Below are 27,063 nucleotides of genomic sequence, written 5' to 3'. Positions count from 1 at the left end.
TAGAAAAATAGGGGGTGAGTTCAGTGGGCTAGGGGAGGTTTAAGGGCAGAGGTACAGAAGAAGGAGGGTGCTAGCTTAGAGGAGCCACACCGTGGCCTGTGTCACTTAAGCCATATCTGGTCCTTTGGAGGTGCTAAGTTCTCTCTTCACCAGAGGGCCTACAGACTTTTGTAGCAGGAGACACAGCTCAAGACGTGATTTCATTAATGCCACTCTCCAATCAACTTCCGACACTTTTGCTCAGCACTGGTTACCTCAGACAAGTGTCTGAATCGCTCTGTGCCTCTCTTCAAAATGTGGTGAAGCGCTAACACTCTCCTGCAATCTCATGGGGAGTCCGCTAACACAATGCATGTGGAAACGCTTGGAAAAAATATAAAGATCTAAATTTTCTCCCTTGTAAACAGCTTTATCACCTTAATCAGCAGCAGCAGCAGCAGCAGCAGCAGCAGCAGCAACACCAGTAATTTTACCACTTTTTGTCACCCAAATGCCCTGACCCAAGACCCCACATATTGCAATCAACTGAGAAACCATCCTCTTCCTTTGTAGGTTGCTCTCTCAGACTGTGGATGGCAATAATCACGTGAACTCTCTTCCTTTTGGAAATTCAGTTTCCTGGATAGTCTTTCTAATACATTCTTTATCTGCAGGCTTGAAGGCTTTTCCATTTTGCCAGTAGAGGCCAACTTTAGAGAGGCCTTGCCACTATCTTTAACATTTTTTTTTAATGCTTGGTACTCAAATCCAGATGTCCTCAACTGCCTGGAAGTGAGGTTGGGGCCAATCTGAGGTCAAAAATATAAATTGTTCTTTATGTCTCCCCTGACGCTGGAATTTACAAGGCTGCCTCTTGGTTGAACTATGTAGTGATGGGTTGGGAGACAGACACAGGGCAGGAGGATCTTGTGAACAGCAACGAGGTTTTATGTAGATGTGGAGATACACAGAAGGTGTAGGTGATTGAACTGAGCGTGGCTTGAGCTCAGGGCATCGCTTAGGGGCACTTTGGAAAGGAACTATTAAAATGTCTTTGTTGAGTAGCTTATTTCCTTGCCATTTGCGTCATTCTTCAAGACAGCAGGTACAGGCAAGGCAAGGAATTTAAGGTTTCTTGCTCTTTGGGAGGTCCAAATCAAAGAAGGTCCTCTGTGCTGAGCCACTGACTCAGCAAGAACATGCTCCTTGATCTCAAAACATTTAAAAATTTTTTAAAAATATTTATTTATTTTTCGAGAGAGAGAGAAATAGAGAGAGAGAGAGAGATTCTGTGAGCAGGGCCGGGGCAGAGAGAGAGGGAGACACAGAATCTGAAGGAAGCTCCAGTCTCTGAGCTGTCAGCACAGAGCCCGATGCGGGGCTCAAACTCATGGATTGCGAGACCATGACCTGAGCTGAAGTCAGACGCTCAACCAACTGAGCCACCCAGGCCCCCCATTGATCTTAAAACATTTTAGATTCTCTCCAAGTGCATGAGGCCTGTGCTATGCCTGTGCCTCAGCTGCATAGAAGACAGGGTAGAGTAGGTCTAACCCTTGACTTAGACAGTGAAAATCACCTCTATAAGGTCAAGCTTTCTCTTCTTTCTTTTTTTTCCATCTTGCTTCAGCTTACCCCAGTGAGATCCCCATTTTAATCATCCTTGGGTGTCAACTTCCAGAGAACTGGAGTCCCTCCCCTCTTTCCCTCTCCCCTGCAGGCATGTGCTTCTCTCTGCTTTTCCACATGAGTAGTTTTGGAGCACCAGGGGAAACCTCCTGATGGATGTTGGTTCTCCTCCTTGCTTTGCTACTTACTTGCTGGCTGGGTGACCTTAGACAATTCAGTTGACCTTTCAGAGGGTCAGTTTTCCCATCTGTGTAATGGGGCTACTTACCTACCTCATAGGTCTACTGTGAAGATTAAATGAGATGATGCTTGTAAAGCACCGAGAAGCCTTCCATGTAGTAGCCATTCAGTGAATGTGTAGTAATTGAATGTGTAATTCAATGAATTCAATTCAAAGTGTAATTCAATGAATTCAATTCAAAGTGTAATTCAATGACTTAGTAGTATCATTACTTACAAAATAGTGATTTTGCAAAATCCCCACCCCATCCATACCCCCAGCATCATGGGCACTAGGGAATCCAGCCCTACAAGAGACATTTAGTATCGCTTAACAGCTGGGACAGAGCTCTTGGGGGAATCTTGGCCGAGGATCGGTTTCCCGTTCCACTGACTGCCAGGTCCCTGTGGCTAAAGAGAAGGGTCAGGCTTCTCTGCCTGCTCCTGTTGCTGAACAGAGAGCCTGGTCAACAATGACGTTGTAGACTTCTTCAGTTGAGATGGTATTTTTCAAAATGGGATTTGGCCTCTATTTCAAATTTGTTTCTTCTTTGAGTACATCCATGCATCCATAATTCTGTAAACCATGTTGTATGTTAATCTAGGGATGGCTGGTGAACATTTGGGGGATGGTAAAAAGAGACAGCTGTGCTATTAGACAATTCTATGATTTATGGGAGTGAGATGTTGCCAGACTGATCACTGAGTGATTCAATTCAACTCCTGGGTTGTTGTGGCAGTTTACCATGTAGCATTCAGCTCTCAGATCCACCCATTTCTGCTCAAACACAGCACAGCCCGTGCCTCAATACTGAGGGTATGGAGGAAAAGGCAGTCAGTCAGTGTCTAAATATGGCGCATGCAAGAGACGCTCGGGGAAGATGTAGCTGGACCTCTCAGGTAAGAACACCTATTGGTGTACTACTGGACCCCTTCATTGTTTGGAATATCTAGGCAATGACACCAGCCTTTAGGAGTGGGAAGGTATGGTCCAGGTTTGGTAACAGTCCAGATCAGTGCAAGCTCCTGGCAAAACTGGGACAGTCTTGAGTTTGACTTCTCATGCTCATGTCTGGAATTCCTTTCAGCCTCCTCCAAAAGGCTCAGGGACTTACTGCTGCCTTGAGCAGGGAAGTGACCAACTCCTGCCATAGGCTCATATTCTTCTCCTACTCTAACATCATTGTGTTAAAGGAGCAGTTGACTCCAAGACCTAGAGTTTCTCAATACCCAGGGAAGGGTGTTATTTCTTACTGACTATTCCCTCCAAGGGGTTGCTTTGGTGAATGGGGACTGCAGAGGTATCCCATAAGTCTTCTGACCAGGAGGGTCAGGATATTTATTAGCTTGGCCCTTCTCTTAGAGAAGCCCTTTTCTCGGAAGACATGGACAGCTTTAGATGATCAATCCCTCATAAAGGGCACTCAGTTGAAGACTCTGGGCCCTGGAATAGGCAGGCTAGCATGGACGTGTGGGGTGGTTTGGTTACCCTCTGATCACACCACTTTTCCTCCTCTTCCACCCAGACACTAACTGGTAAAACTAAAGAGATCTCACCTGCCCGTGAACAGAACAGGCAGTGCTCCTACTTAGCATGGGTCTCACAGACAGTACTTATTCTTCTAGAACATCCAAAGTGGATGGTACCCTTTGCTATTTTCATCTCCCCAGTGTACATTTAATGTGGACAACTTACTTCCAGAATGTCTTCATATTCTGTGGATGTTCAGATTCTCCCCACCTGGTCTCTCCTCTACAGATAGCATTATATCAAATGCTTTTTAAATGTTGGCAGGGTGGGGGTGTATCATTTCCTCACATGCACTTGAAAATGAGGGGGTGTTGGTTTAATTGTTATAAATGAGAATCACTACTGGCAGTTAGTAGGTGGTGGCTAGAGATGCTGAATATCTTGCTGTATACAGAATAAACCCACGTGAGAAAGAATTGTCTGCCCAAAGTACCATTGTCACTCCCACTGAGAAATACTCCAGGCTCTTCCCTTCCCCCCACCCCCTCCCATCGAAATTTATCTATCCTGTATCCCATTACCTCAGCTGTATATTCTTGCTAAATCTGATAAATTAATCTAATGCTAAGGTGTTAGAGGCCAGTGATATTTTATTATTGTTTTATGTTTTAAAAATTTTTAATGTTTATTTTTGAGAGATAGAGACAGGGCATGAGTGGCAGAGAGGGAGACACAAAACTCATAGCAGGCTCTGGGCTCTGCACTGTCAGCACAGAGCCCAATGCCGGGCTCAAACCCATGAACTGTGAGATCATGACCTAAGCTGAAGTCGGATGCTTAACCGACTGAGCCACCGAGGCGCCCCTACTGATACTTAATTTTGTCCTCTTCCAAAGAAGATCTTGTAAGCATAGACTTTCTGCGCCTTCACCCGAAAGAAGCCATTCAAATGGTGGGATCTTGGGCAACTGGCAGACTAGGAAAGGAGTAGTTTGAAGGTAGGGATCTCTTTCTTTTGGTGTTCTTTCCCTTCCATGTGCAACCTGTCTGCTAGGACAGTCCAGAAAAAGTGCTGGGCTTGAGACCATTGCTACTCCGTACTCTTCCCTTCCCAAGGCTAGCCCCTTTATGAGTAGGGCAGAAAGCAAGAAGCTGAAGGGAAAGAGTGGGTGGCTTTCTGTGGACTTCCACACCCTCCACATTTCCAAAAGGAGCCCACAAAAGCAGCTCTGGAGGCTAAATGCATTTATGAATTCCAACTCAGACTCAAACAGAAAGCAGACTGAATTCTTTCAACCCTTCTTGTTTATACTCCTGCCTCTAGTTAGAGAACAATACCACAAAGCTGAGGGGAAAAAAATCTTGTTGGACAAATCTGGCGCCCAGCTGCATGGCGTCGTGTGAATAGGAACTTGGCACAGTAGGAGGGGGAAAGGCTGTTATTGCAGCTGGCAGATGTCGAAGGCATCAGGTGGCGAGACCACTCGGCATGGGAAGCATCGTGCCAATGAATAGCAGCAATTGGCAGCAAAGGAGTCGGGCTGAAGTAGGGGATGGAATGGCCCCAAAAGGGAAAGATTACCTAGAAATCATCTTTCTCGCCTAGGGCAAGGCTACCAGGCCATTTCCACGTACTCGGGGAGAGTCAGGAGGTCTGGATTCCAGGTCTGCTTACAAATTAGGTGATCTTGGAAAAATCGCTTTCTTTTTTGGAGCCTCCAGTATCCTTTTCTGTTATAGAAGAAGATGAATCAGAGGTTGAAAATTAGAGGCCTCTGGGCCCCTATTTGGCCAGGAGATGCATGTTCTTGAGCAGCCCACTATTGTGTGTGTTTCTTTCCACGGTTGGAAAGCCTTGCTTGTATTGGCTCTCCGGTTCACCACGTTCCCTACCCTCCTCCATGATCTTACCACCATCCGCCATCCCTTCCCAGCTATTTCCCTTATCTCCAATATCCATCTGGCTCCTGAAGGGCCATCAACCTTAGAAACCATAAAAGAAGTGATCTCTAGGGGGGGTCTAACAACTAATGCGTCTCCATATCAGCCTCTAACTTCACAAGGAGCAGAGAAGACCTTGGGGGGAAAGTAGGGCATCCACAAAGGACAGGTGGGCAAAAAACTAACAAGTACCACTTATGGGAACACTTGGATAGGTTTGGTTTTCTTTAAGCCGATTTGCTTTCCCCTACCTCCCAAAGGACATGGCCTGTTGAACATCCATGGCTTTTCCTGGACCTCGATTGCTTTGATCTCTAAATTGACAATGTACTTTCTTTGAAAAGGTACAAGGCTCACAGGATCATGGGCTGGGTCTTGGCCACTGTTCAGCTTTGATTTTTTTAAAAGAGTTATTCTTTTGTGGAAAATGGAACCACGTTTTAGTACTTCCCGAGTGATTAGATAAGCAGTTTCAGGAAAACATTTCTTTTTTTTTTTTTTTTTTTCTTTACAAGGACAGTGTGACAGCATGGACTTCCCCTAACACAAAGTCCCTCCATCTCTGTGTCCGGCCACTGGCTAGCCCTGGGGACTTTCCTTCTCAGGCCAAGATCTTTCCCTTTTAGGAGTCCATTGTTATCCCTCCTTACCTCCATTCCTATCCCTGACACCTTTTAGTATTATTTGTGAAAGGGCAAGGTTTATGAGACTACAGTGTAAGGAGTTCAGGTAAAAGGATCGGTGAAGGTCCTTCTTACAGGGAAGTTACAAGTCCAGGGCCTCATGACTTATTTGCTCATTTTACCTGGCTTCATGACCAACACTGCGACTTTTACACTGGAACATTCAAAGAATGTTCTAGCCCTGGCCTAAAACACACTCTTGTGGCTCCCTGCTCTCTGCAGAAACCAGGTCTTTCTCCTAGACCCTCTGGGACTGACTGAGGCCTGTAGGCAGGACTGATGTTGTATCTCATTGTGATGTCACCAAGCCTCAGCATAAGACAGGCTGACTTACCCGCCACTCCCCAGTCTTCCTGGGAGCAGGGGGAGCAGCCAGATGTCTGAGGTGTAAAAGGGCTTCCTTGATGGACTGAAGGATGTGTTTCAGGTAAAAGTCCACAAGACCTCACAAATTGTTGATTAGAAAGTATATAAGCCCAATGCTGCCTAGTGTAATAGAAAGCCTGATAGCTTGGGTGTTAACCCTGATGAAGGTAATAGACCTTTGATGAACTGAACATCCTCCTGGACCACTTGGATACCTTCGGTTAATGTTGGCTTTCCGGTTTGTAAGTCCAACAAAACTCCTTTGGGGCAAAAGTTTGTGATTTCAGTAGGTGTGAGTGGACAAACTGAATTATAAATGGCTCATTTGTAGCAGGAAGAAAAGCTAGTTGATATTAGAGAACTGGGGGAGAGAGGTAAGTTTTTTCTCCTTCAATATGCTCTTTGAATTTTCCCTCAGAATCTATCTTTCTGCTTTAGTTTAAAAATATATCGGCTTTCTACTTGAAAGGTAATATATCTGACTTTATCTTGACAATATCTTTTGGTTTGCTTGATTGCCTTTCCTCCCCCATCTGATTAAGGTAAATAGCACTGGACAAGGAATTAGAATTAGAAGAACAGGGTGCTAGACTAGACCTTTCCCCGTTGTTAACTTTGTATGTGTCTTTTCTTTTTTTTTTTTTTTTTTAAACCTCTCTGGGCTTCAGTTTCTTCTAAAATGTTAGAAGAGTGAATTAAATAAATAAGGTTCTTTCAGTAAATTTTATGAAAACATTACTTAGTTCCACTGGACTAGGGCATGGCAATACCAGTTTATTAAATAATAAACAACCACTTGAACATACATTTATATGAAACTAACAAAGTGTGTACATAGGCTGTGTATAATGAAGAAATCTGAGGGATCACCTAGTCCAATGATTCCCAAGCTTCAATCCATTATGTCTTTATGATTTTTGTCTTAATTGTGCACCAACAGGGGGATTATTTAATGTCAATCTCTATATTGACTTGGTTTCTTCAAATTTTAAAAATATCTTAGTGTCACCCTAAGCAATAATATCCATGAAGTCACAGACTTGATGTGCTAGATGTGTCTTTCTAATAAGTTTTCATTCATATGCCACTTAAAATCAACTTCTCATTTATGTGCCACCTAAAATCAACTTATGTGTGTACACTTGGGGAACACATATCATAATTTGGAGGACCTCGTTCTGGCTCCTCATTCAGATGTGGAAACTCAAGGTTGGAGAGATGATTAAATAACATTGTTTCTTATCACAAAGCAGGTTGCCATGGAGACATAACCAAAGGCCACCTTCCCTGACTATGTCACAGTCAGAGGCAGAGCTATGGCTAAAGCCAAGATCATCTGATTCCTAGACTAGGCCTCATACACCTCACCATGCCGCTCCCACAGTTGCTGTTACGATCTAACTACTTGTATCTCTAACAGAGAGGGGACTAGAATACAGGTCTTCCTTGACTGTGGTAAATTATAATAATAGTAAATGAATCCTGTGACTTTGGATTAGCCATTTAATATTTCGGTATTTGAGTGCCCTTATTTATCTAAATGAAATAATAGTTCCAGGGAGATTGCTACTGGCTATTGTCGAGAGTGCTGCTGTGAACATTGGGGTACATGTGCTCCTATGCATCAGCACTCCTGTATCCCTCGGGTAAATTCCCAGCAGTGCTATTGCTGGGTCATAGGGGAGTTCTAGTGTTAATTTTTTGAGGAACCTCCACACTGTTTTCCAGAGGGGCTGTACCAGTGTACATTCCCACCAACACTGTAGGAGGGTGCCCATTTCTCCACATCCTCACCAGCATCTAGAGTCCTCTGATTTGTTCATTTTAGCCACTCTGACTGGTGTGAGGTTGTATCTCAGTGTGGTTTTGATCTGTATTTCCCTGATGACGAGGGATGCTGAGCATCGTTTCATGTGTCTGTTGGCCATCTGGATGTCCTCTTTGGAGAAGTGTCTGTTCATATCTTCTGCCCATTTCTTCACTGGGTTGTTTGTTTTTTGGGTGTGGAGTTTGGTGAGTTCCTTTTACATTTTGGATATTAGTCCTTTATCTGATATGTCATTTGCAACTATCTTTTCCCTTTCCTTTGGTTGCCTATTAGTTTTATGGATTGTTTCCTTTGCCGTGCAGAAGCTTTTAATCTTGATGAGGTCCCAATAGTTTATTTTTGCTCCAGATCCCTTGCCTTTGGGGATGTGTCAAGTAAGAAATTGCTGCGGTTGAGGTCAAGGAGGTTGTTTCCTGCTTTCTCTTCTAGGGTTTTGATGGTTTCCTGTCTCACATTCAGGTCTTTTATCCATTTTGAGTTTATTTTTGTGTATGGTGTGAGAATATGATCTAGTTTCATTCTTCTGCATGTTGCTGTCCAGTGTTCCCAGCACCATCTGTTAAAGCGGCTGTCTTTTTTCCTTTGGATACTCTTTCCTGCTTTGTCAAAGATTAGTTGACTGTACATTTGTGGGTCCAAATCTGAGTTCTCTATTCTATTCCATTGGTCTCTGTGTCTGATTTTGTGCCAACACCATACTGTCTTGATGATTCCAGCTTTGTAGTAGAGGCTGAAGTCAGGGATAGTGATGCCTCCCGTTTTGGTTTTCTTCTTCAATATTACTTTGGCTATTTGGGGTCTTTTGTGGTTCCATACAAATTTTTAGGATAGTTTGTTCTAGTTTTGAGAAGAATGCTGGTGCCATTTTGATTGGGGTTGCATGGAATGTGTAGATTGCTTTGGGTAGTAATGACATTTTAACCATATTTATTTTTCCAATCCATGAGTTTGGAATGTTATTCCATTTCTTTGTGTCTTCTTCAATTTCCTTCATAAGTTTTCTATAGTTTTCATCATACAGATCTCTTATATCTTTGGTTAGGTTTATTCCTAGGTATTTTATGGTTTTTTGAGCAATTTTGAATGGGATCAGTTTCTTGATTTCTCTTTCTGTTGCTTCATCGTTGGTGTATAAAAATGCAACCGATTTCTGTACATTGATTTTGTATCCTGCAACTTTGCTGACGTCATGGGTCAGTTCTAGTAGGCTTCTGGTGAAGTCTGTCAGGTTTTCTATGTAGAGTATCATGTCGTCTGTGAACAGTGAAAGTTTGACTTCTTCTTTGCCAATTCTGATGCCTTTGATTTCCCTTTGTTGTCTGATGGCTGACGCTAGGACTTCCCGCACTATGTGAAACAACAGGGGTGAGAGTGGACATCCCTGTCGTGTTCCTGATCTCAGGGGGAAAGCTCTCAGTTTTTCCCCGTTGAGGATGATGTTAGCTGAAGGCTTCTCATAGATGGCTTTGATGATGTTTAAGTAGGTTCCTTCTATCCCGACTTTCTCTAGAGTCTTTATTAAGAAGGGATGCTGTATTTTTTTCAAATGCTTTTTCTGCATCTATCGACAGGATCATATGGTTTTTATCTTTTCTTTTGTTAATGTGATGTATCACATTGATTGATTTGCGAATATTGAACCAGCCCTGTAACCCAGCAGTGAATCCCCCTTGATCTTGGTGGATAATTCTTTTTATGTGCTGTTGGATTCGATTTGCAAGTATCTTTTTGAGGATTTTTGCGTCGGTATTCATCAAGGATATTGGCCTGTAGTTCTCCTTTTTTTGCTGGGTCTCTGTCTGGCTTGGGAATCAAAGTGATGCTGGCTTCATAAAATGAGTCTGGAAGTTTTCCTTCGATTTCTATTTTTTGGAATAGCTTGAGAAGAATGGGTATTAATTCTGTTTTAAATGTCTGGTAGAATTCCAGAGGGAAGCCATCTGGCCCAGGGCTCTTATTTGTTGGGAGATTTTTGATAACTGATTCAGTTTCTTGACCTGTTATGGGTCTGTTCAGATTTTCTATCTCTTCCCGTGTGAATTTTGGTAGTGAGTGTGTGTTTAGGAATTTGTCCATTTCTTCTAAGTTGACCAATTTGTTGACATATAATTTTTCATAGTATTCTCTGATAATTGCTTGTGTTTCTGAGGGGTTGGTTGTAATAAGTCAATTTTCATTCATGATTTTGTCCATTTGAGTGCTCTCTCTTTTCTTTCTGAGAAGCCTGGCTAGAGGTTTGTCAATTTTGTTTATTTTTTCAAAAAACCAACTCTTGGTTTCATTGATCTGTTCAACGGTTTCTTTGCTTACTATATTGTTTATTTCTGCTCTGATTTTTATTATTTCTCTTCTTCTAATGGGTTTGGGGTTCTCTTGTTGCTCTCCCTCTAGGTCTTTTAGGTGAGCTGTTAGATTTTGCATTTGCGCTTTTTCTAATTTCTTGAAATAGGCCTGGAGTGCGTACTTTTCTCCTCTTAGGACTGCCTTTGCCACATCCCATAGAGTTTGGATTGTTGTGTTTTCGTTTTCATTTGTTTTCCATTTTTAAAAATTTCTTCTCTAATTGCCTGATTGGCCCATTTGTTCTTTAGCAGGGTGTTCTTTAACCTCCATGTTTTTGGAGGTTTTCCAGACTTCTTCCTATGATTGATTTCGAGTTTTATAGCACTGTGATCTGAAAGTGTGAATGGTATGATCTCAGTTCTTTTATATTTATTGAGGGCTGCTTTATGTCCCAGTATGTGGTCTATCATGGAGAATGTGCCATGTGCACTTGAGAAGAAAGTGAATTCCATGGCCTCAGGATGTAGAGATCTAAATATAGCTGTCAAATCCATCTGGTCCAATGTGTCCTTCAAGTCCATTGTTTCTTTATTGATTTTCTGTCTAGTTGATCTCCCCATTCCTGTAAGTGGAGTATTAAAGTCCCCTGCTATTAGCACATTCTTATCGATAAGAGTGTTTCTGTTTGTGATTAATTATTTTAAATATTTAGGTGCTCACATATTCGGTGCATAGACATTTATAATTGTTAGTTCTTCCTGATGGACAGACCCTGTAATTATTATATAATGCCATTCTTCATCCTTTGTTACTGTCTTTACTTTAAAGTCCAGTTTGTCTGATATAAGTATAGCTACTGCAGCTTTCTTTTCACTTCCAGTAGCATGATATATATTTCTCCATCCCCTTACTTTTAATCTGAAGGTGTCCTCCAGTCTAAAATGCATTTCTTGTAGACAGCAAATAGATGGATTTTGGTTTTTTATCCATTCTTCTACCCTATGTCTTTTGATTGGAGCATTCAGCCCATTTACATTCAGTGTTATTATTGAAAAATATGGGTTTAGAGTCATTGTGTCGTTTGTGGGATTCTTGCTTGTGGTGGTGTCTCTCGTATCTTGTGTTCCTTGCAACATTTCCCTCAGAGAGTCCCCCTCAGGATTTTTTGTAGGGCTGGTTTAGTGGTGACAAATTCTTTCCATTTTTGTTTCTTTGGAAAGACTTTGATCTCTCCTTCTATTCTGAATGACAGGCTTGCTGGATAGAGGATTCTTGGCTGCATATTTTTTCTGTTCATCACATTGAAGATTTCCTGCCCTTCCTTTCTGGCCTGCCACGTTTCAGTAGATAGGTCTGTCACCACTCTGATACGTTTCCCTGTGTATGTTAGGGCCCTTTTCTCCCTAGCTGCTTTCAGAATTCTCTCTTTGTCCTTGTATTTTGCCTGGTTCACTATGATATGTCCTGCAGAAGATCGATTCAAGTTATGTCTGAGGGGAGTTCTTTGTGCCTCTCGGATTTCAATGTCTGTTTCCTTCCCCAGGTCGGGGAAGTTCTCTGCTATAATTTGTTCCAGGGCTCCTTCAGCACCTTTCCCTCTCTCTTCCTCTTCTGGAATTCTTATGATACGGATATTGTTCCGTCTGATTGTATCGCTGAGCTCTCAACTCTTCTTTCGTGTTCCTGGATCAGCTCATCTCTCTTTTTCTCAGCTTCCTCTTTTTCTATAATTGTGTCTTCTAAATCACTTATTCTCCTTTCTGCCTCTTCAATCCGTGCATTGGACGCCTCCATTTTATTATGTATCTCATTTATAGCATTTTTTAATTCATCATAACTATTTTTAAGCTCCATAGTGTTTGTAGCAATAGTTTCTCTGATGTCTTCCATGCTTTTTTCAAGCCCAGTTATTAATTTTATGATTATTTTTCTAAATTTTTGTTCAGTTATGTTGCTTTTATCTGTTTTGAGCAGTTCTTTAGCTGTCATTTCTTCCTGGACTTTCTTTGGAGGAGAATTCTTCAGTTCGTCATTTTGGTTAGCTTTCTGTCTCTTGTTAATTTTACAAGCTTGTTGTACACTCTGCCCCTGCGAGTTCTGCTGTATTAAAGAGGGCTCTTTGACTGTTCAGGTCCTCTCCATTCAGGAAGTGTTCTTTGAATGGTGTCTCTTGTTGAGAGTTTGGTTATTTTGTATCCCTACTCGTAGTGGTACTTGGGACTCTCCACCATATGTAGTTTGGCTTGTTTCTTGAGGTAGCCCTGGAAAAAGAAAACAGACAACCACAGAGGGAACACAGGTACACAAACGCACAGACAAAACCAATAAACATGCAAACCGAGGCTTAAGTAAAAACAACAACAACAACAACAACAAAACAGCTCTCTGGAGGGGATGGGCTTGGTTTGGTGTAGGCAGGTCTTGCCTCCACTGTGTCCCCCTGGCTGCTCCTTGAGGCCCCGCCTTGGTGGTTGTGGGGAGAACAATGGTGTTGCCCCAGTCCCTTCTCAACCAAGTGTTGCAAATCACTCCTTTGGGTCTGATCTCCCTGTGCTGAGGACGTAGCCAAGGTGGGCCGAGTTCTATGCCCCACGCCCTGCCTGTTTCCAGGTCCCAGTCTGCGCTTTGTTTATACTGCCCAAAACAGTCCCCCAGGTTGCAGATTCCCTGCTGCCGGGGGTTGAGTGGGGGCTGGGGGAAGTGTCTCAGTCTCAGATCCAACGCCGGATCAAGCAGCGATACAACCTGGGATCCGAGGCCTCCGTGCACCCCACGTGCATGCGGGGAATGTAGCAGCTTCAGGTCTGCAGAGTCCTCGCCGCCGCCGAGCTGCCGCTGTCGCTGCCACTGGGGATGGTACCGGGAGCACAGCAGAGCGGTTTTTCCTGGCGCCTTCTGGGACCGGGGGCACGTAGTTCAAAGTCAGCACCCCAGCCAGAACTAAAAAACACTGTCTTTCCAAGCCGAGGTTTTTCTCTTCTCCATGGACGGTTCTATGAGCACTTTCAGCTTCTCTTTCTTTTCCCCTCGGCTCATCACTCACCGCGGCTGCCCGCAAGCCGGGTTCCCTCCCCTCCCTCGGTATCTCCGGGTCCCGGCCTCTTTTATCTTCCCCAGTTCGCACTCACGCACTAATGAGGTTTCCTTCCCAGTGTACTCTGTCTCTGTCTCTTCCCAGACTCCTGTGGCTCAGTGTCCTACGACTTCAGGCCTTCTCTGTTTGAGAGATGGGTGCAAGCGAAATGCACGGAGCTCCCTACTTCTCCGCCATCTTGCCGTCTCTCAGGCATTTGTGTTTTAGGCACTGAGTTTCCTCCAGGTAGTCTCATCAGATAAGCGTCTTGATCTAGCTGAAGCATAAGAGTTGAATCCTGTCAGCTCCAGCTGTTTATCATCTGTCAGTGGTCACACATCCCTGCTCTGATGACGTCACAGTAATGCTTTGTGCACAAGTGAGGAGATGGTTGTGCACAGCTGTGAGAAAGCTAGTGTCCCACTGGTTTGAGCAACCTTTGCCATGGGATCTGTTTCCTTCAGGAGGGGGCGGGTGGGAATGTTGCCTCTTACCAACAAAGGGAACATCAGATAGAGAGTGCTTCCGGGTAGCTTACCTTAGTGCTGGCCACTCTCCAGTTCTCATTTGTGTCATTTTTCTGTCCTAGATTTACTATTCTGAAGGTGGACAAGCTACAGCCATCGGGCAATTTAAAGGTCGGATTGTAGGGTCCAGCGACCCAGATAACGCATCTATCACTATTTCACATATGCAACCAGCAGATAGTGGTGTCTACGTCTGTGATGTTAACAACCCCCCTGACTTTGTCGGAAAAAATCAAGGCATCCTCAAAGTCAATGTGTTAGGTATGGGCCATTTTTTTTTCCTGTTTGCTTGTTTGTTTTTTCTCTTCTCGGAACAACTAAGACCTTAAATGATCCAGGGCAGTGAGTTATGGTGCTAATTAAGTCCCATGGGATAAATATCCTCCTTGCTCCTTTTATTAGCAGGGAAAGAGAGATACAGCACCATCCCAGCCCTCATAGTAACACTGAGAAATCAGTGATGAAACATGTTGAAACAATTGCCAAACGGTAAGTGCTGTCAAAATGGCAGAAAGCAGAGGATGACCCAACCTCCGGGGATCCGTTGTTCTAATCGGTGGAATGGGAACAAATGGGACAATGCACAGTCCCCACTAAATGATCACTAGCAACTCCTTCAGAGCGAAGCTCTGTTTGGAGCCAGTCTTACCTGGGGGGGGAGAGAACTGTCAATTTATTATCTCTCCTAAGCCAGCCACAATTCCCACCATCAAACCATTCTTTTGAATAAAGGCAAGAAGGTCCCATTTAAAATGGGTGGGGGCAGTGGGTGAGGGGAAAATGGGTGATGGGCATTGAGGAGGGCACATGTTGGGATGTGCGCTGGGTGTTGTACATAAGCAGTGAATCATGGGATTCTACTCCCAAAGCCAAGAGCACACTGTATACACTGTATGTTAGCTAACTTGACAATAAATTATATTTAAAAAACATTAACAATATTTGGAGAAAGGACCACATGTTAAGCCAGAGTTGAGAATTTTTCTGTATACAGATATTCATTATGGGTTATTCGGCAAGTCCTACCTGCTTTTCAAATGCATTTGGAGTCGTTCAATTGTACAATATTTATTGAGTGCCTATTTTGTGCCAGGACCCATGAGGTTTACAGTGATGGAGGCATGGTTTCTGCTCTCAGAGGGTTCGCAATTTTTGGTGGTTTCTAGCGCTCCTTTCAGTCTCTGAGAGGGCAATGAGAGATTTGCTCCTGTCTGCAGGCCTGTGGATGTACTGAAGGGATAGAGGAAAGGGCTGTCAAGCTTCACCAATCAACCAGTTGAGCTAAGGATGCTCCCATTTCTAAGTAATCCCAAATGGAGCTGATCTAGTCACTGTTCCTCTTGAGCTATGTACCTCCATCACAGGAAAGAAGGAACTAGATCCAACCAGTGGCTTGATAATTGACTAGCTTGGAAAAGCAGCAGTTGGTAGCAAGGTGCACACCTCAGAGAACCATCCAGAATCACCTGAGCTTGCCTCCCAGGTGATTCCCAAAATGAATTGTGAGGTTTGCCACTGCATCTACCCAATGGGAATAGAGGGAAAGATTATCAGGAGCTGATTTTTAAGAGTGGGGTAGCTCAGTCATGCTTTGGTTTTGCTGAGCCCCATGCTAAGCATTGGGGTACAGGGGAAAGACAGAATTACACACAAGCCCTTTCCTGGGAGAGTTGATGTTCCAGTTTGGAAGACTAGTCATGTACAGGGGAGCTAAACAGTGTGGTATATACGCTGGGAGGTCAGAAGGCTTAGGTTCTAGCTCGTACTCCATTACTCAGTGGCCTAAGGGAAGTCAGTCTACTTTTCTCTGGCTATTTGGAGATGGGGTTGTAATTTCTGCCCTGTCTTTACAAGTTTGTGGATCCAATGATATACTGGGGTTTGAGGATCAAATGATACACTGGAGATTCAACTTTCAGAGCATTTGGGGATTAGTCCTCTAAAGTTTTTCTGTGGTTCCCTGGCTCTCAGTTGTCCTTCTGACCAGAAACGACCTAAAGAAGCCAAGCCTTTGAGGGGTTGGGCATGTTGGGGGCAGCAGGGGAGGAGAGGGTAAGGAGGCCAACTGTGGGGAGAGGTGTTGATACTTCCTTAGAGATCACTTTTCCTAACAATGCATTTCCCAGAGACATTCCATTACCCAGTGATGGACACTCACTGGCGTCCATGGGATGGATCCCATGCTTTGGCTCATTCCTGCATAAATTCATTCAACAAATCCTGACCATGTGTTCAGTTACTGTGCTACACAACAGTGATGGAAAGATGGAAAATACAGAGTTTCAGCCCTCCAAACATTTAGAGAACAGGGGCTGAGATGGCAGGGCATGGTTTAGGTAAAGCAAACAGCAATGAGCAAAGACGCAGGTGGTTTGGACGACCATTCATTTGAGAGACTTCCATTAGGCATGACAGCCGTGGAAAATGAAGCTTTGAAAAATACCCAGATAGAAGTTTGAGTAATTATTTTGTATGCATTTGGAATAAGCATCCTATCCTTCTGCGGTTTGCACATAAAAAGAAAATGATGAATTTAGAGAAGGCTTGAGAACACAATGAAGCATTTTCATTTACTTTCTGAGGTGAGCCTCTTCCTCCCACCCCAGTTCTATTGAAAGCAATAATGCTAAATGGTAGATCAATGGCTTTGCCAGTAAAACATCCAAGTTCTACTCGGGATGTTAACTGGATGAAATGTCAATTCCATCCTGATTCAGTAGTTTTAGAAAATATATAGGTTTGGGATGTAGTTCAAAGTGATTCGCTAAGTGTTTTGCTAATAAAAAATAAAACGATGAAAATGTGTCCAGCAAAAACCAAAAAGCCTATCTGGGTTTGATTCTGGGTTCTAGAAATACACCCCCCCCCCCCGCTTCATTTAATTTTCGTTTGAAAATGCTCTATTCTGCTGTAAAGGCGATCCGATCAAATCATCATGGTGATAATCAGGCAGTTTCTAAATCTAGGTGATGGTTGCCATGGGGTAAGGAAAAGAGAATAAAGAGCTAAATAGAAAAATACTTATTTTAATTAAAAAGAAAACCCACCTGTTTAAATGATGGGCTAGTGAAGGGTGTCAAAGAGCTACAGCTGTATCCATCTGTCTTCTCGCTCGTGCGTAGAGTGGGTTAGAGTCCGAGACTGGAAGCTTAACTTCAGTAGCAAACCATAAAATGTGAAAGCCCAAGCCCAACAGCAAGTCCATGTGCAAGGCGTTATAGGCATTATTTTACTAATATAAATTCAGTATATTTGGATTAGCCGGAGATAAAGTCAATACATTAGGATATATAGTATCCAATATGTTTGGATGGTCTGGATTACAGATGAATCAGCTGAGGGGCGGTTATGTTACCTTACTTGCCTAAACACTATCTAGAGTAAAACTGCAGAGCGAGCAGTCCCCAAGTCCAAACTGAGAGCTGGAGAGCTGGGAGCCCAGAGTGTTCAAGGCATACGGGCCTAAGCTAGAGAACCTCTGTCTTTGGGGGGTTTCAGACCTAAGGGAAGAGAAGGAAGGCGAATTGGTAAGTATTGAACTTCAGATTATTATCTATATGTAACACGAGGCTTCGACTAAGCTGTGGGCAGCAAGATGAACGAGGAAATTCAGATTCACGCTTTCCCATGGAACTTCTCCGCGGAGATGTTTTCATAAACAGCTAGAACTCAGTATGTCCCAAACTGACCTTATCATCGCCCCTTCCTCCTCTGCCCTCCTTCCCTGAAAACCTGCTCCTTCTGTATTCTTTATCTCAGGATGACGAGCTCATGTACCCAGCTGTCCAAATCAGAAACCTAGGAATCATCATTGCTACACCCTCTTCCTCATGCCCCTTATCCGTCTGGTCACCAAGTCCTGTCGATTCCACTTCCTTGATACCTCGTGATGATGTCCCCTCGTTGCACCCCCAGAGAACATTAAAAATGGCCATCATCCTTCCCCTACTTAAATTCCTTCCATGATGCTCCTGCTCTCTCTATAAAATACATGAGAGGCACCTGGATGGCTCGGTCAGTTAAGCGTCCGACTTTGGCTAGGGACCTGATCTCACAGTTCGTGAGTTTGAGCCCTGTGTCGGGCTCTGAGCTGACAGTGTGGACCCTACTTGGGATTCTCTTCCTGCCTCTCTCCCACTTGTGCTTTCTCTCTCAAAATAAATAGATAAACTTAAGACAAATACACGAAATACAAAGCCCTCCAAACTATGGCCTCTGCTGCTCTCTGGCCTCATCTCTCACTACTCCCCCCACCCCACTTCAGAAGTGTTTCAGGGTTACTCTTGAACTTCTGGTGCCTGGTCTAGCACCCGGCACATAGAAGGCACACAAGTAAATGCATGTGGAGTGAAAGATACATAAACGTCTCAGCTTTGTGTAGCACATCCTCTCAAAATGGGCTTCCCCTGCTGATGAGGGACACAGGCAAGTTCAAACTTCCAATAGCTTTGTGTCGCCCCCCCCCCAGAGAAATTAATGTCAAAAAGTGACTTATAAAGGAAAAGAAAAACACAGCATTAGTAAAACAAATTTTGTAACAAGAATAAAGAACAACTTATCGCAACGTATTTAAGGGTCCTATTTTCCTTTAAAACTGTGCTTCAAAAGTATAAACTCTGTTCTTAGTCATTTAGTGTTTGGTTACATTTGGCAGTTTTAATAAAGGCATATTTTAAGACATAATGCAGAGATTCATGGTTGTGAATCTGGGGGAGAGGCCCACGGAAGAGATCCGGTTAGAATCTTAATGGCCTGGTGACTGGAAGGTCCTTGAACCTGAAGTGCTCTATCCCCACCTGGTGGTACAATCAGAAAACTGTCAAACTAACGTTTTAAAGCTTTAAAAATGGAGTGCTCACAAAATGACAGGAGGTGACTGTAGTATGTACAGATTGCAATTCCCCCTGCCGGACGCTTACTCTTTGTCATTGCCTTACAGTCAAGCCTTCTAAGCCCCTTTGCAGCATCCAAGGATTACCAGAAACTGGCCATCCTATATCTCTTTCTTGCCTCTCGGTCTTTGGGACACCTTCCCCTGTGTACTACTGGTATAAAGTTAAAGGAGGAGACATCGTCCCAGTGAAAGAAAACTTCAGTAAGTACAGCGCTCTGGGGGCCCTGGGTGGCTCAGTCGGTTAAGCGTCCGACTCTTGGTTTTGGCTCAGGTCGTGATCTCACAGTTTCATGAATTTGAGCCCCGTGTCTGGTTCAGTGCTGGCAGCACAGAGCCTGCTTGGGATTCTCTGTCTTCTTCTCTCTCTGTCCCTCCCTCACTCATGCTGTCTTTTTCTCTCCCTCAGGATAAATAAATAAACTTAAATAAAAAGTACAGTCCTCCACAGTCCCTGGCAAGGCATAGTGTGTGTGGTTGACTAACAGCTTGGGTGTGTGGCTGGTTGCTTGTCTTTAGAGCTCAGTCTTAAATTTTTCTGGAAAGGGGATGTCAAAAGATCTCCTAACAAGATGACTGAGGTCTGGTCTTATCCCCAACCTCTAGAAGTCAAGCCTGTTTTTAACTCAGAAGTGGTGGGTATGGAGAGAATAGGGATGGTTCCAGATGGGCTACCTTTGGAATAATTCTCGGGGTCTAGTTGGACCTGGAACATCTCAGGGAAGGGAGGGCCATGTAGGGATGTGAGTGGGAATTGAGCAATTCTGCGACACTGACATGATCTGTCCCCACATAATAGATTTCTAAGGTCTATTTCCTGTTTCTGACAGACCCAGCCACTGGGACTTTGGTTATTGGAAACCTGACCAATTTTGAACAAGGTTATTACCTGTGCACTGCTATCAACAACCTTGGCAATAGTTCCTGCGAAATTGATCTAACTTCTTCACGTGAGTTGATTATCCAACTTTAATAGTTTCTCCTTAGGTCGAGTACCCAGTAAATTAATTAGGATCCTGGTTAGTCCTTCCTGCCTTTCTGGAGATTTTGGTGACTTATTTATAGGTCGATATGATGAATTATTGCTATCCTAAAATCTAATGTTTATATAATACTTAATATGTGCCATAAACTTCCATAAATCACTTATAAAAATTTTGTTTAGCCCTCATAAAATTTCTAAAAAGTAGATATTACTATTTAGTAAGTAAAACAACAGCACCATGGCTAGTGCAGGACTGAATTTTCTTTGTGATGTTGTTTGTGAATCTGGGTGAAACTAGCAATCTGTGTTGCATACGGAGCTCAAAAACTTTCCAGTTCTTCAGTGATTTGTTAAGATCTGCCTCTAATAATAATAGCAATGATATCACTTGTACCTACAGTTACAGTAGCTAATATTTGTGGAGCACAAATGGTGTGCCGGATACGTGGCTGGGTGCGGTGAGCATTATCTCATTCAATTCTCCAACCACCCTGCCAAGGGGGCACAATATACTGTTAGCCTCATTTTACTGAAAAGGAGACTGAAACTCAAGGAGGTAAGTGACTTGTCCAAGGTCATCCAGTTAGTGACTGGCAGAGCCAGGATGCCTTTAAACCACAACCTTTCAGGGGCACCTGGGTGGCCCGGTCATTTCAGCTTCTGACTCTTGATTTTGGCTCAGGTCGTGACCTCACAGCCATGAGATCCAGCCCTGCACTGAGCTCTGTCCTGGTCATAGAACCTTCTTGGGATTCTCAATCTCTCTCTCTCACTCTCTATCCCTCCCCCGCTCATAGGTGCACGTCCACATGCTTTCTTTCTCAAAACAAAACAAAACAAATACAAATTTACAGTTCAAAGGTGTTTAATTACTAAGCACAGAGTTGAGGGCCCAGAGTTGTCAAATTGGGCCATTCAGGGGCAAGCTCTCCTAAGGGCTATCTTGCCACACCTTCAAAGGATCACTTAATAACACCTAGGATCATGTCATCTATTCATTATTTCTAACTCACTTTGAATCTGTGACTTAAACATATACCATATCCAGGTGGCCATTTCCTTTGGACCATTGCTCTCCTATGAAGCTAAGCTTTTTTCCTTCCACTTGTCCTGAATCAAACATTTTCTCTCTGCCTCTCCCTCCCCCCTCACCTTCTCTTTCTCTCTCTCTCTCTCTCCCTCTCAAAATAAATAAATAAACTTGGAAACAAAGAGGTTAGAGTTTTACAAGGGGTGCCCGGGTGGCCGAGTCCCTTAAGCATCCAACTCTTGATTTCAGTTCAGGTCATGATCTCATGGTTCTTGAGCTTGAGCCCTGTGTCAGGCTCTGCACTGACAGTGTGGAGCCTGCTTGGGATTCTCTCTCTCTCTCTGCTCCTTCCCTGCTTGTGCGCGCTCTCTCTCAAAATAAATAAATAAATAAACTTAAGAAAAAAGAAAAACATTTTCCAATTCCAGGTTGCTTCTTCATTTAGCTAATTTCTATTCAAAGGTGAATAGAAATGTTTTTGGTCTTTGTCGTATTCTCATTCTATTGCAGTCCCTTGATCATTTCTTCTGTGTGTCTCTATATCTTCCCCAATCCTGTTTTGCTTTTCCAGAAGTACAGTTATACTGCACATGTAGAGACTCAGCAGTTGTACTTGAGCCTTGCTTCCACTCAAATCCTTCTTCTAAATGATTTTGGCATTTGGTTGTCTGCTCCCTTCCCATCCCTTCCCTTCCCTTCCCTTCCCTTCCCTTCCCTTCCCTTCCCTTCCCTTCCCTCCCCTTCCCTCCCTCCCTTCCTGCTTCCTTGTCTTCCTCCCTCAAACATTAATTGGATATCTACTATATGCCAGGAACTATCATAGGTGACGGAGATACAGAGGTTAGTAAGATACATGTCTTACACTCAAGAACTCACAGTTTAGTTAGAAGGACAAACAGTAAAATGTGTTAAGTGCTATTATAGTGGTCTGTACATGGTCTCTAGGACACCAAAGAAAAAACAATTAATTATGCTTATAGAACCCGGGCCAGCTGTACCAACAAAGTACTACTTGAGCTGGATCTTGAAAGAACTTGCAAAACCTGTTTATCTAGAAAATAGGGATGAAGGTGAAAGGCAGGGGAGGAAAGACACTACAGCAGCAGACTCTCCTAAGAGAGCAAACAGTCCATGCTGGGGGAGGAGGATGGAGGGCTCTAGAAGGGGGAACCATAAGAAACCAATAGAGGGCGCCTGGGTGGCTCAGTCGGTTAAGCATCCATCTTTGGCTCAGGTCATGATCTCACGCTTGGTGAGTTCGAGCCCTGCTTCGGATAAACATGAGCCCTGCGTCAAGTGAGCCTTGCTTCTCTCTCTCTCTTTCTGCCCCTCTCACTTGCACACCCCCCTCAAAAAAAAAAAAAAAAGAAACCAATAGATTATCTGATGTGTTTAAACCTATGTAGAAGAGTTTTAACAGTGTTGGTGGAAATTTGGGGGGTTAGTAGTAATACATTTTTTAAAAATGCCCAAATGAGGTAATTATGAAGCTCACTGAAAAATTGTAAATGTACAAGAATCATAATATATACTATGTTCTGCAGCTGTGGACGATATTCAATAATGCAAACTTTGATGTCACAACAACTTGTGCTATAGCTATTATCAGGAGAATGTGTGAGGGGGGCGACTGTAAGAATAAAATCTCCACCTTCCAGGGAAAGAAGTCACCAAAAAATGACAAAAATTGGAGAATTAGAATAAGTATAATAGAAACATAGGGGCAAATATCAAGATGATTTAAAAAAAGAGAGAGATGGGTGGTTGCGTGGTTGCCTCTAGTGAATGGGACACAGAGATGGGGAGGGGAGGGGGTAGGGTCTGCCATTTCTTTTCTAGAAGTCTAGTTGAATCAGTTCACTTTCCAAATTATACCCATGGATTCCTTTAATCATAAAAAGTCAAGAGAATGATCAGGCAACTCAACTAGCCTCACATCTCCAAGTATAAGATGTCCAGCCTTGTTTGAAGGGAGGCAGATGGGGATGGGCCCCCTGGAGCTCAGACATGGTTCGCCAGGGACAGAACCTTAGTGCTGGAAGGTCTAGTGCTCAGCTGGGTCATCTCACATTCCTTGGGTTGTTCCCTAGACTGATCTAATAAACCAGATGCCTGTTCGTGGAAATGGGCACATCCTTTTCCAGTGGCTGGAATGCATGAGGCTCCTTGGTGAGCATGGAATCTGTGGGAGAGGTTTTTCGGGGACTACTGCACCTATGCTCTAGATAAGTCTGGTGAAACGTCCCTGCCTGTAACAGAGGTCACTTCTCTGGTTACCAGATTGTAGCTCCACAGGTTCCATTGATCAAGAAGATGCCCATTGATGGGGTGCCCGGGTGGTTCACTTGGCTGAGTGTCCAACTCTTGGTTTTGGCTCAGGTCATGAACCCAGGGCCATGGGATCAAGCCCCACATTGGGCTCCATGCTGAGTGTGGAGCCTGCTTAGGATTCTCTCTGTCCATCTCTCTCTGCTCCACCCCCGTGCATGTGCCTGTGTGTGTGCCCATGTGCACTCTGTCTCTAAATAAGCATTTTAAAAAAGCAAAAATAAGAGAAGATACCCATTGCAAACCCACCTCTCTAAACTCCATTTTGAAAGTGACCCTGCCCCCAAGTAGGCATATGTCTTCTTTATGTGTATCAATGTGAAAGGGTAAGCGACATAGTCAAGCCAGTCATCTTTCTTCTCCCCCTATGAGTCTGGCAGAGTTCTCACGGTTTCTGGCCTCTACAAGTCATTTTCCCACTGTATGAGTACTCCAAATACTCTGCACCAGTCACAAATGGCACACGTAAGGGGCAGACAGTATGTTCTACTTTACCAACAGGCTGCTTATATCTTCCAGATCCAGAAGTTGGAATCATTGTTGGGGCATTGGTGGGCACCCTAGTAGGTGCCGCCATTATCATCTCCGTTGTGTGCTTCGCAAGGAGCAAGGCAAAGGCGAAGGGGAAGGGAAGAAAGAGAAATTCGAAAACCACCACAGAGCTCGAGTAAGATCTTATTTTGTTGTCTCTACTACTTGACAGTCAGCTCTTCCTAAGCGCTTCTTTTAGCCTAACTTGTCGAGGGTATCTTTCTGCTCACTCTCGCTGCTTGTATGAAAGAATGATGGTGGCTCCCATTTCTTGAGACCTGTGGGCCAGACTCTGTTCTAAGCACTTTATGTGTATCAACTCACTGAATCACCACAACAGCCCTTTTAGGTCTACAAAAATGTGTTAATATATCATGCTGATATACTCGTCTTTCTACCAACATGGTCATAAAACATAATTTTTAATATTTGTCCTGGAACAAGAGGACCATGGAGTGTACATGGCCCATGGAAGTCGGCATGCGGCTCTGCACACAGCCCATTCTCTTGACCACTCTGCTATTTCTTCCTGAATGTGTGTCGCACTCATTCCTTTGTTTCTCTCTCCATTTCTATGCTTCCACAACTATGTATTGGATTGTGCACAACCATGTGTGTATTGTGCTCGATAGACTGAGAGCTAGCAATGGCCCAGAGCTATGGATTTGGCCCTCAAACGCATTATGTAGACCCTTTTGTCCTAACATCAGTTTTCTTACCTTTTGAATACTGGTTTTTCTCTCTTGAACTCTCTTTATGTTGTTGAGACCTAACCTTTCTGGTCAGGAGACAAGATAAACTTGTGGTCTGACAGTGAGTCAGAGTATCAGAAATCACAGAGGTCTTGAGCAGATTGGAACCAATGTTCACTGAAGTGACACATCCTGTGGTTCCACGTGAAATGGCCAACCCTAACCCCTTCTTCCTTGGGCCTTCTTCCTGCAGACCAATGACGAAGATCAACCAAGGGACAGGGGGTGAGGTCATACCAGCTGAAGATGTTATCCACCTAGAAGGGCCTTTGCCACCTTCCGTCCATGAGGATGAGCCCGATACCATCCTAAGGCTGGATTGTGAGCCTAACCCCCTGCCGGGGCTTGTCCAGGAGGCTGCCCCACAGCCTACCTCAGGTCCTGAGCCTATTCTGGTGCCTGAGATTGAGATAGAGCGGGAGCCAGAGCCGGAGACGGAGCCAGAGGTGGAGCCCGAGCCCGAGCCCGAGCCCGAGCCCGAGCCCGAGCCTGAGCCCGGGATTGGGGTCCGGCCTTTGTGTAGCAAGGAAAAGGGAGTGAATAAGCCATAGGCTGGTAGCCTAAGTACAGTGTTCATCACTAAAGAACCCATAACCGGCATTTAGAATTCTGCTGACTTAACCAATCTCCCACCACCTCCGTCCATTCTGACCAACCGTCTTCTAATGAGGTGCTCCCACCATCAATCAAATAAACAGGTCAAGATACCTACTAAGTAAGTGCAAGGGTTCCTGTGTTACTTACCATTTCACTAACATGTAAGCATAACTAAAGATAAGGCAAGTGATTTCTAATTCGGTTGAAAGTGCTTTGCAGCAATATCTACGTTGTATTTCAGAAAACCTTATTTCTCTATTTTTAGCCACACTTTGTTACATTCCACATGCACACCTGACAAGGTGGCATTAATTGAGTTCAATATTATTTCTACGATCAGTTGTCAAGGCTTCCCTATTCATTTCCACATTTCACATTGGCCCCAAAGACAAAAGTTTGTCGGCATTCAGTCATAGATTAGAACAAACAATCCTCAAAAATTCCGGAGAAGAATATGTAAATTAATTGGTACAAATTAATTACCATATTAAATTGGTACAAAGCATTTAAAACTTCGTCTTGAAATAACTGTTTCATTTATCATATTAGATTTCCCAAGGACCCACTGTGCTAATCAGTATCTTGAGCGTAGCAACATTTTTAAATAACCTAACTTTTAAATGCAAAATAACGTACAGGCAAACAATTCCAAATAGTATTTTCCTCTGCTGAATACACATCATAGGTGATGTACAATTTCGCTTTTAATGAGATACTATGTTACTCCTGTGTCTGATGCTATCCACTTGGGAAGGGCCAGAAATGGGAAACTGTTCTAAATGAACACCTAAGATCTATTTTAGATAATCTGAACTAATTATTTGATCTGTTTCGCGGTTGAAATATTCCACATGAATAGATACCATTCTTGTATAAATGCTAAATATTAACTAAAGTGCATTGATGTCACTTCTTCTCCACCTGTTACAATGTTTTTTCCATTGATCGTATTTTCCCCACATCCTACCTTGAAGAAATTTATGAGTAGACTTTTTCATATGTGTAATCAGAGTTTCAATCTTATTTTGAGGTTCAATAACTAATACTAATAAAAATCTTACTTTAATGATCCTCAGGTGAATATTTTATTAACATTATTGACATATACTTTACATACAATAAATGACACCTATTTCCAGTGTATAATTTGATGAGTTTTGACAGACGTATATACACCCATGAAACCACAATTTAAATAAAGCATTTCCCGGGGCACCTCGGTGGCTCAGTTGGTTAAGTGTCCGATTTCAGCTCAGGTCATGATCTCACAGCTTGTGAGTTTGGGCCCCACATCAGGCTCTGTGCTGACAGCTGAAAGCCTGGAGCCTGCTTCAGATTCTGTGTCAACCCTCTCTCTCTGCCCCTCCCCTGCTCACACTCTGTCTTTCTCAAAAATAAATAAACAAAAAATAATAATAGAGCGTTTCCATCACTCCAAAATGTTTCCTATGCCCTTTTGTGCAATCCCCCATCACACTGGACCTAGGCAGCCACTGATTTGCTTTCCATCATTAGAAATTAGCTTTGCCTTTTCTTGACGTTTGTATAAATGGGATCATACAGTATGCACTTTTTTTGTGTCTGACTTCTTTCCAAGGTGAATCCTTTTTAAATGAAGTAATGAACCTCTAACTTATCACATCCAGATTTTCATGTAGAGAATTTTCTTAAGCTGTGAAACCCTTTATTTATTGAAAAAATTTTCTTTAATGTTTATTTTTGAGACAGACAGAGCATGAGTTGGGGAGGGGCCAAGAGACAGGGGGACACAGAATCTGTGTCAGGGGTGCCTGGGTGGCTCAGTCAGTTAAGTGTCTGACGTTGGCTCAGGTCATGACCTCACAGTTAGTGGGTTCTTTTCCTCTCTCTCTGCCCCTGCTATGTGCTCGCTCTCTCTCTCTCTCAAAATAAATGAAAATAAACTTTAAAATATAAATATATAATTCCATT

The 27,063-nt window shown here is 43.4% G+C and overlaps 1 protein-coding gene across 1 annotated transcript in view; it reads left to right on the top strand.

Annotated features, from left to right (window-relative positions):
- VSIG1 (V-set and immunoglobulin domain containing 1) overlaps nucleotides 1-26,022 on the top strand; it is a 41,760-nt gene extending 15,738 nt beyond the window's left edge. The window contains exons 3-7 of the mRNA XM_039233486.1: nucleotides 14,062-14,260; nucleotides 18,939-19,094; nucleotides 19,721-19,840; nucleotides 23,753-23,900; nucleotides 24,710-26,022. Coding sequence (XP_039089417.1) covers nucleotides 14,062-14,260; nucleotides 18,939-19,094; nucleotides 19,721-19,840; nucleotides 23,753-23,900; nucleotides 24,710-25,067 — 981 coding nt within the window. The 3' untranslated portion in view covers nucleotides 25,068-26,022. The remainder of the gene's footprint in view (nucleotides 1-14,061; nucleotides 14,261-18,938; nucleotides 19,095-19,720; nucleotides 19,841-23,752; nucleotides 23,901-24,709) is intronic.
- The last annotated feature ends 1,041 nt before the right edge of the window (nucleotides 26,023-27,063 follow it).

The sequence above is a fragment of the Hyaena hyaena genome, unplaced genomic scaffold (genome assembly GCF_003009895.1).
Source record: "Hyaena hyaena isolate Hyena2069 unplaced genomic scaffold, ASM300989v1 scaffold_77, whole genome shotgun sequence".
Classification (NCBI taxonomy): Eukaryota; Metazoa; Chordata; class Mammalia; order Carnivora; family Hyaenidae; genus Hyaena; species Hyaena hyaena.
The sequence above is the reverse complement of the archived record's forward strand: the minus strand, read 5'-3'. Positions and strand labels throughout refer to the sequence as shown.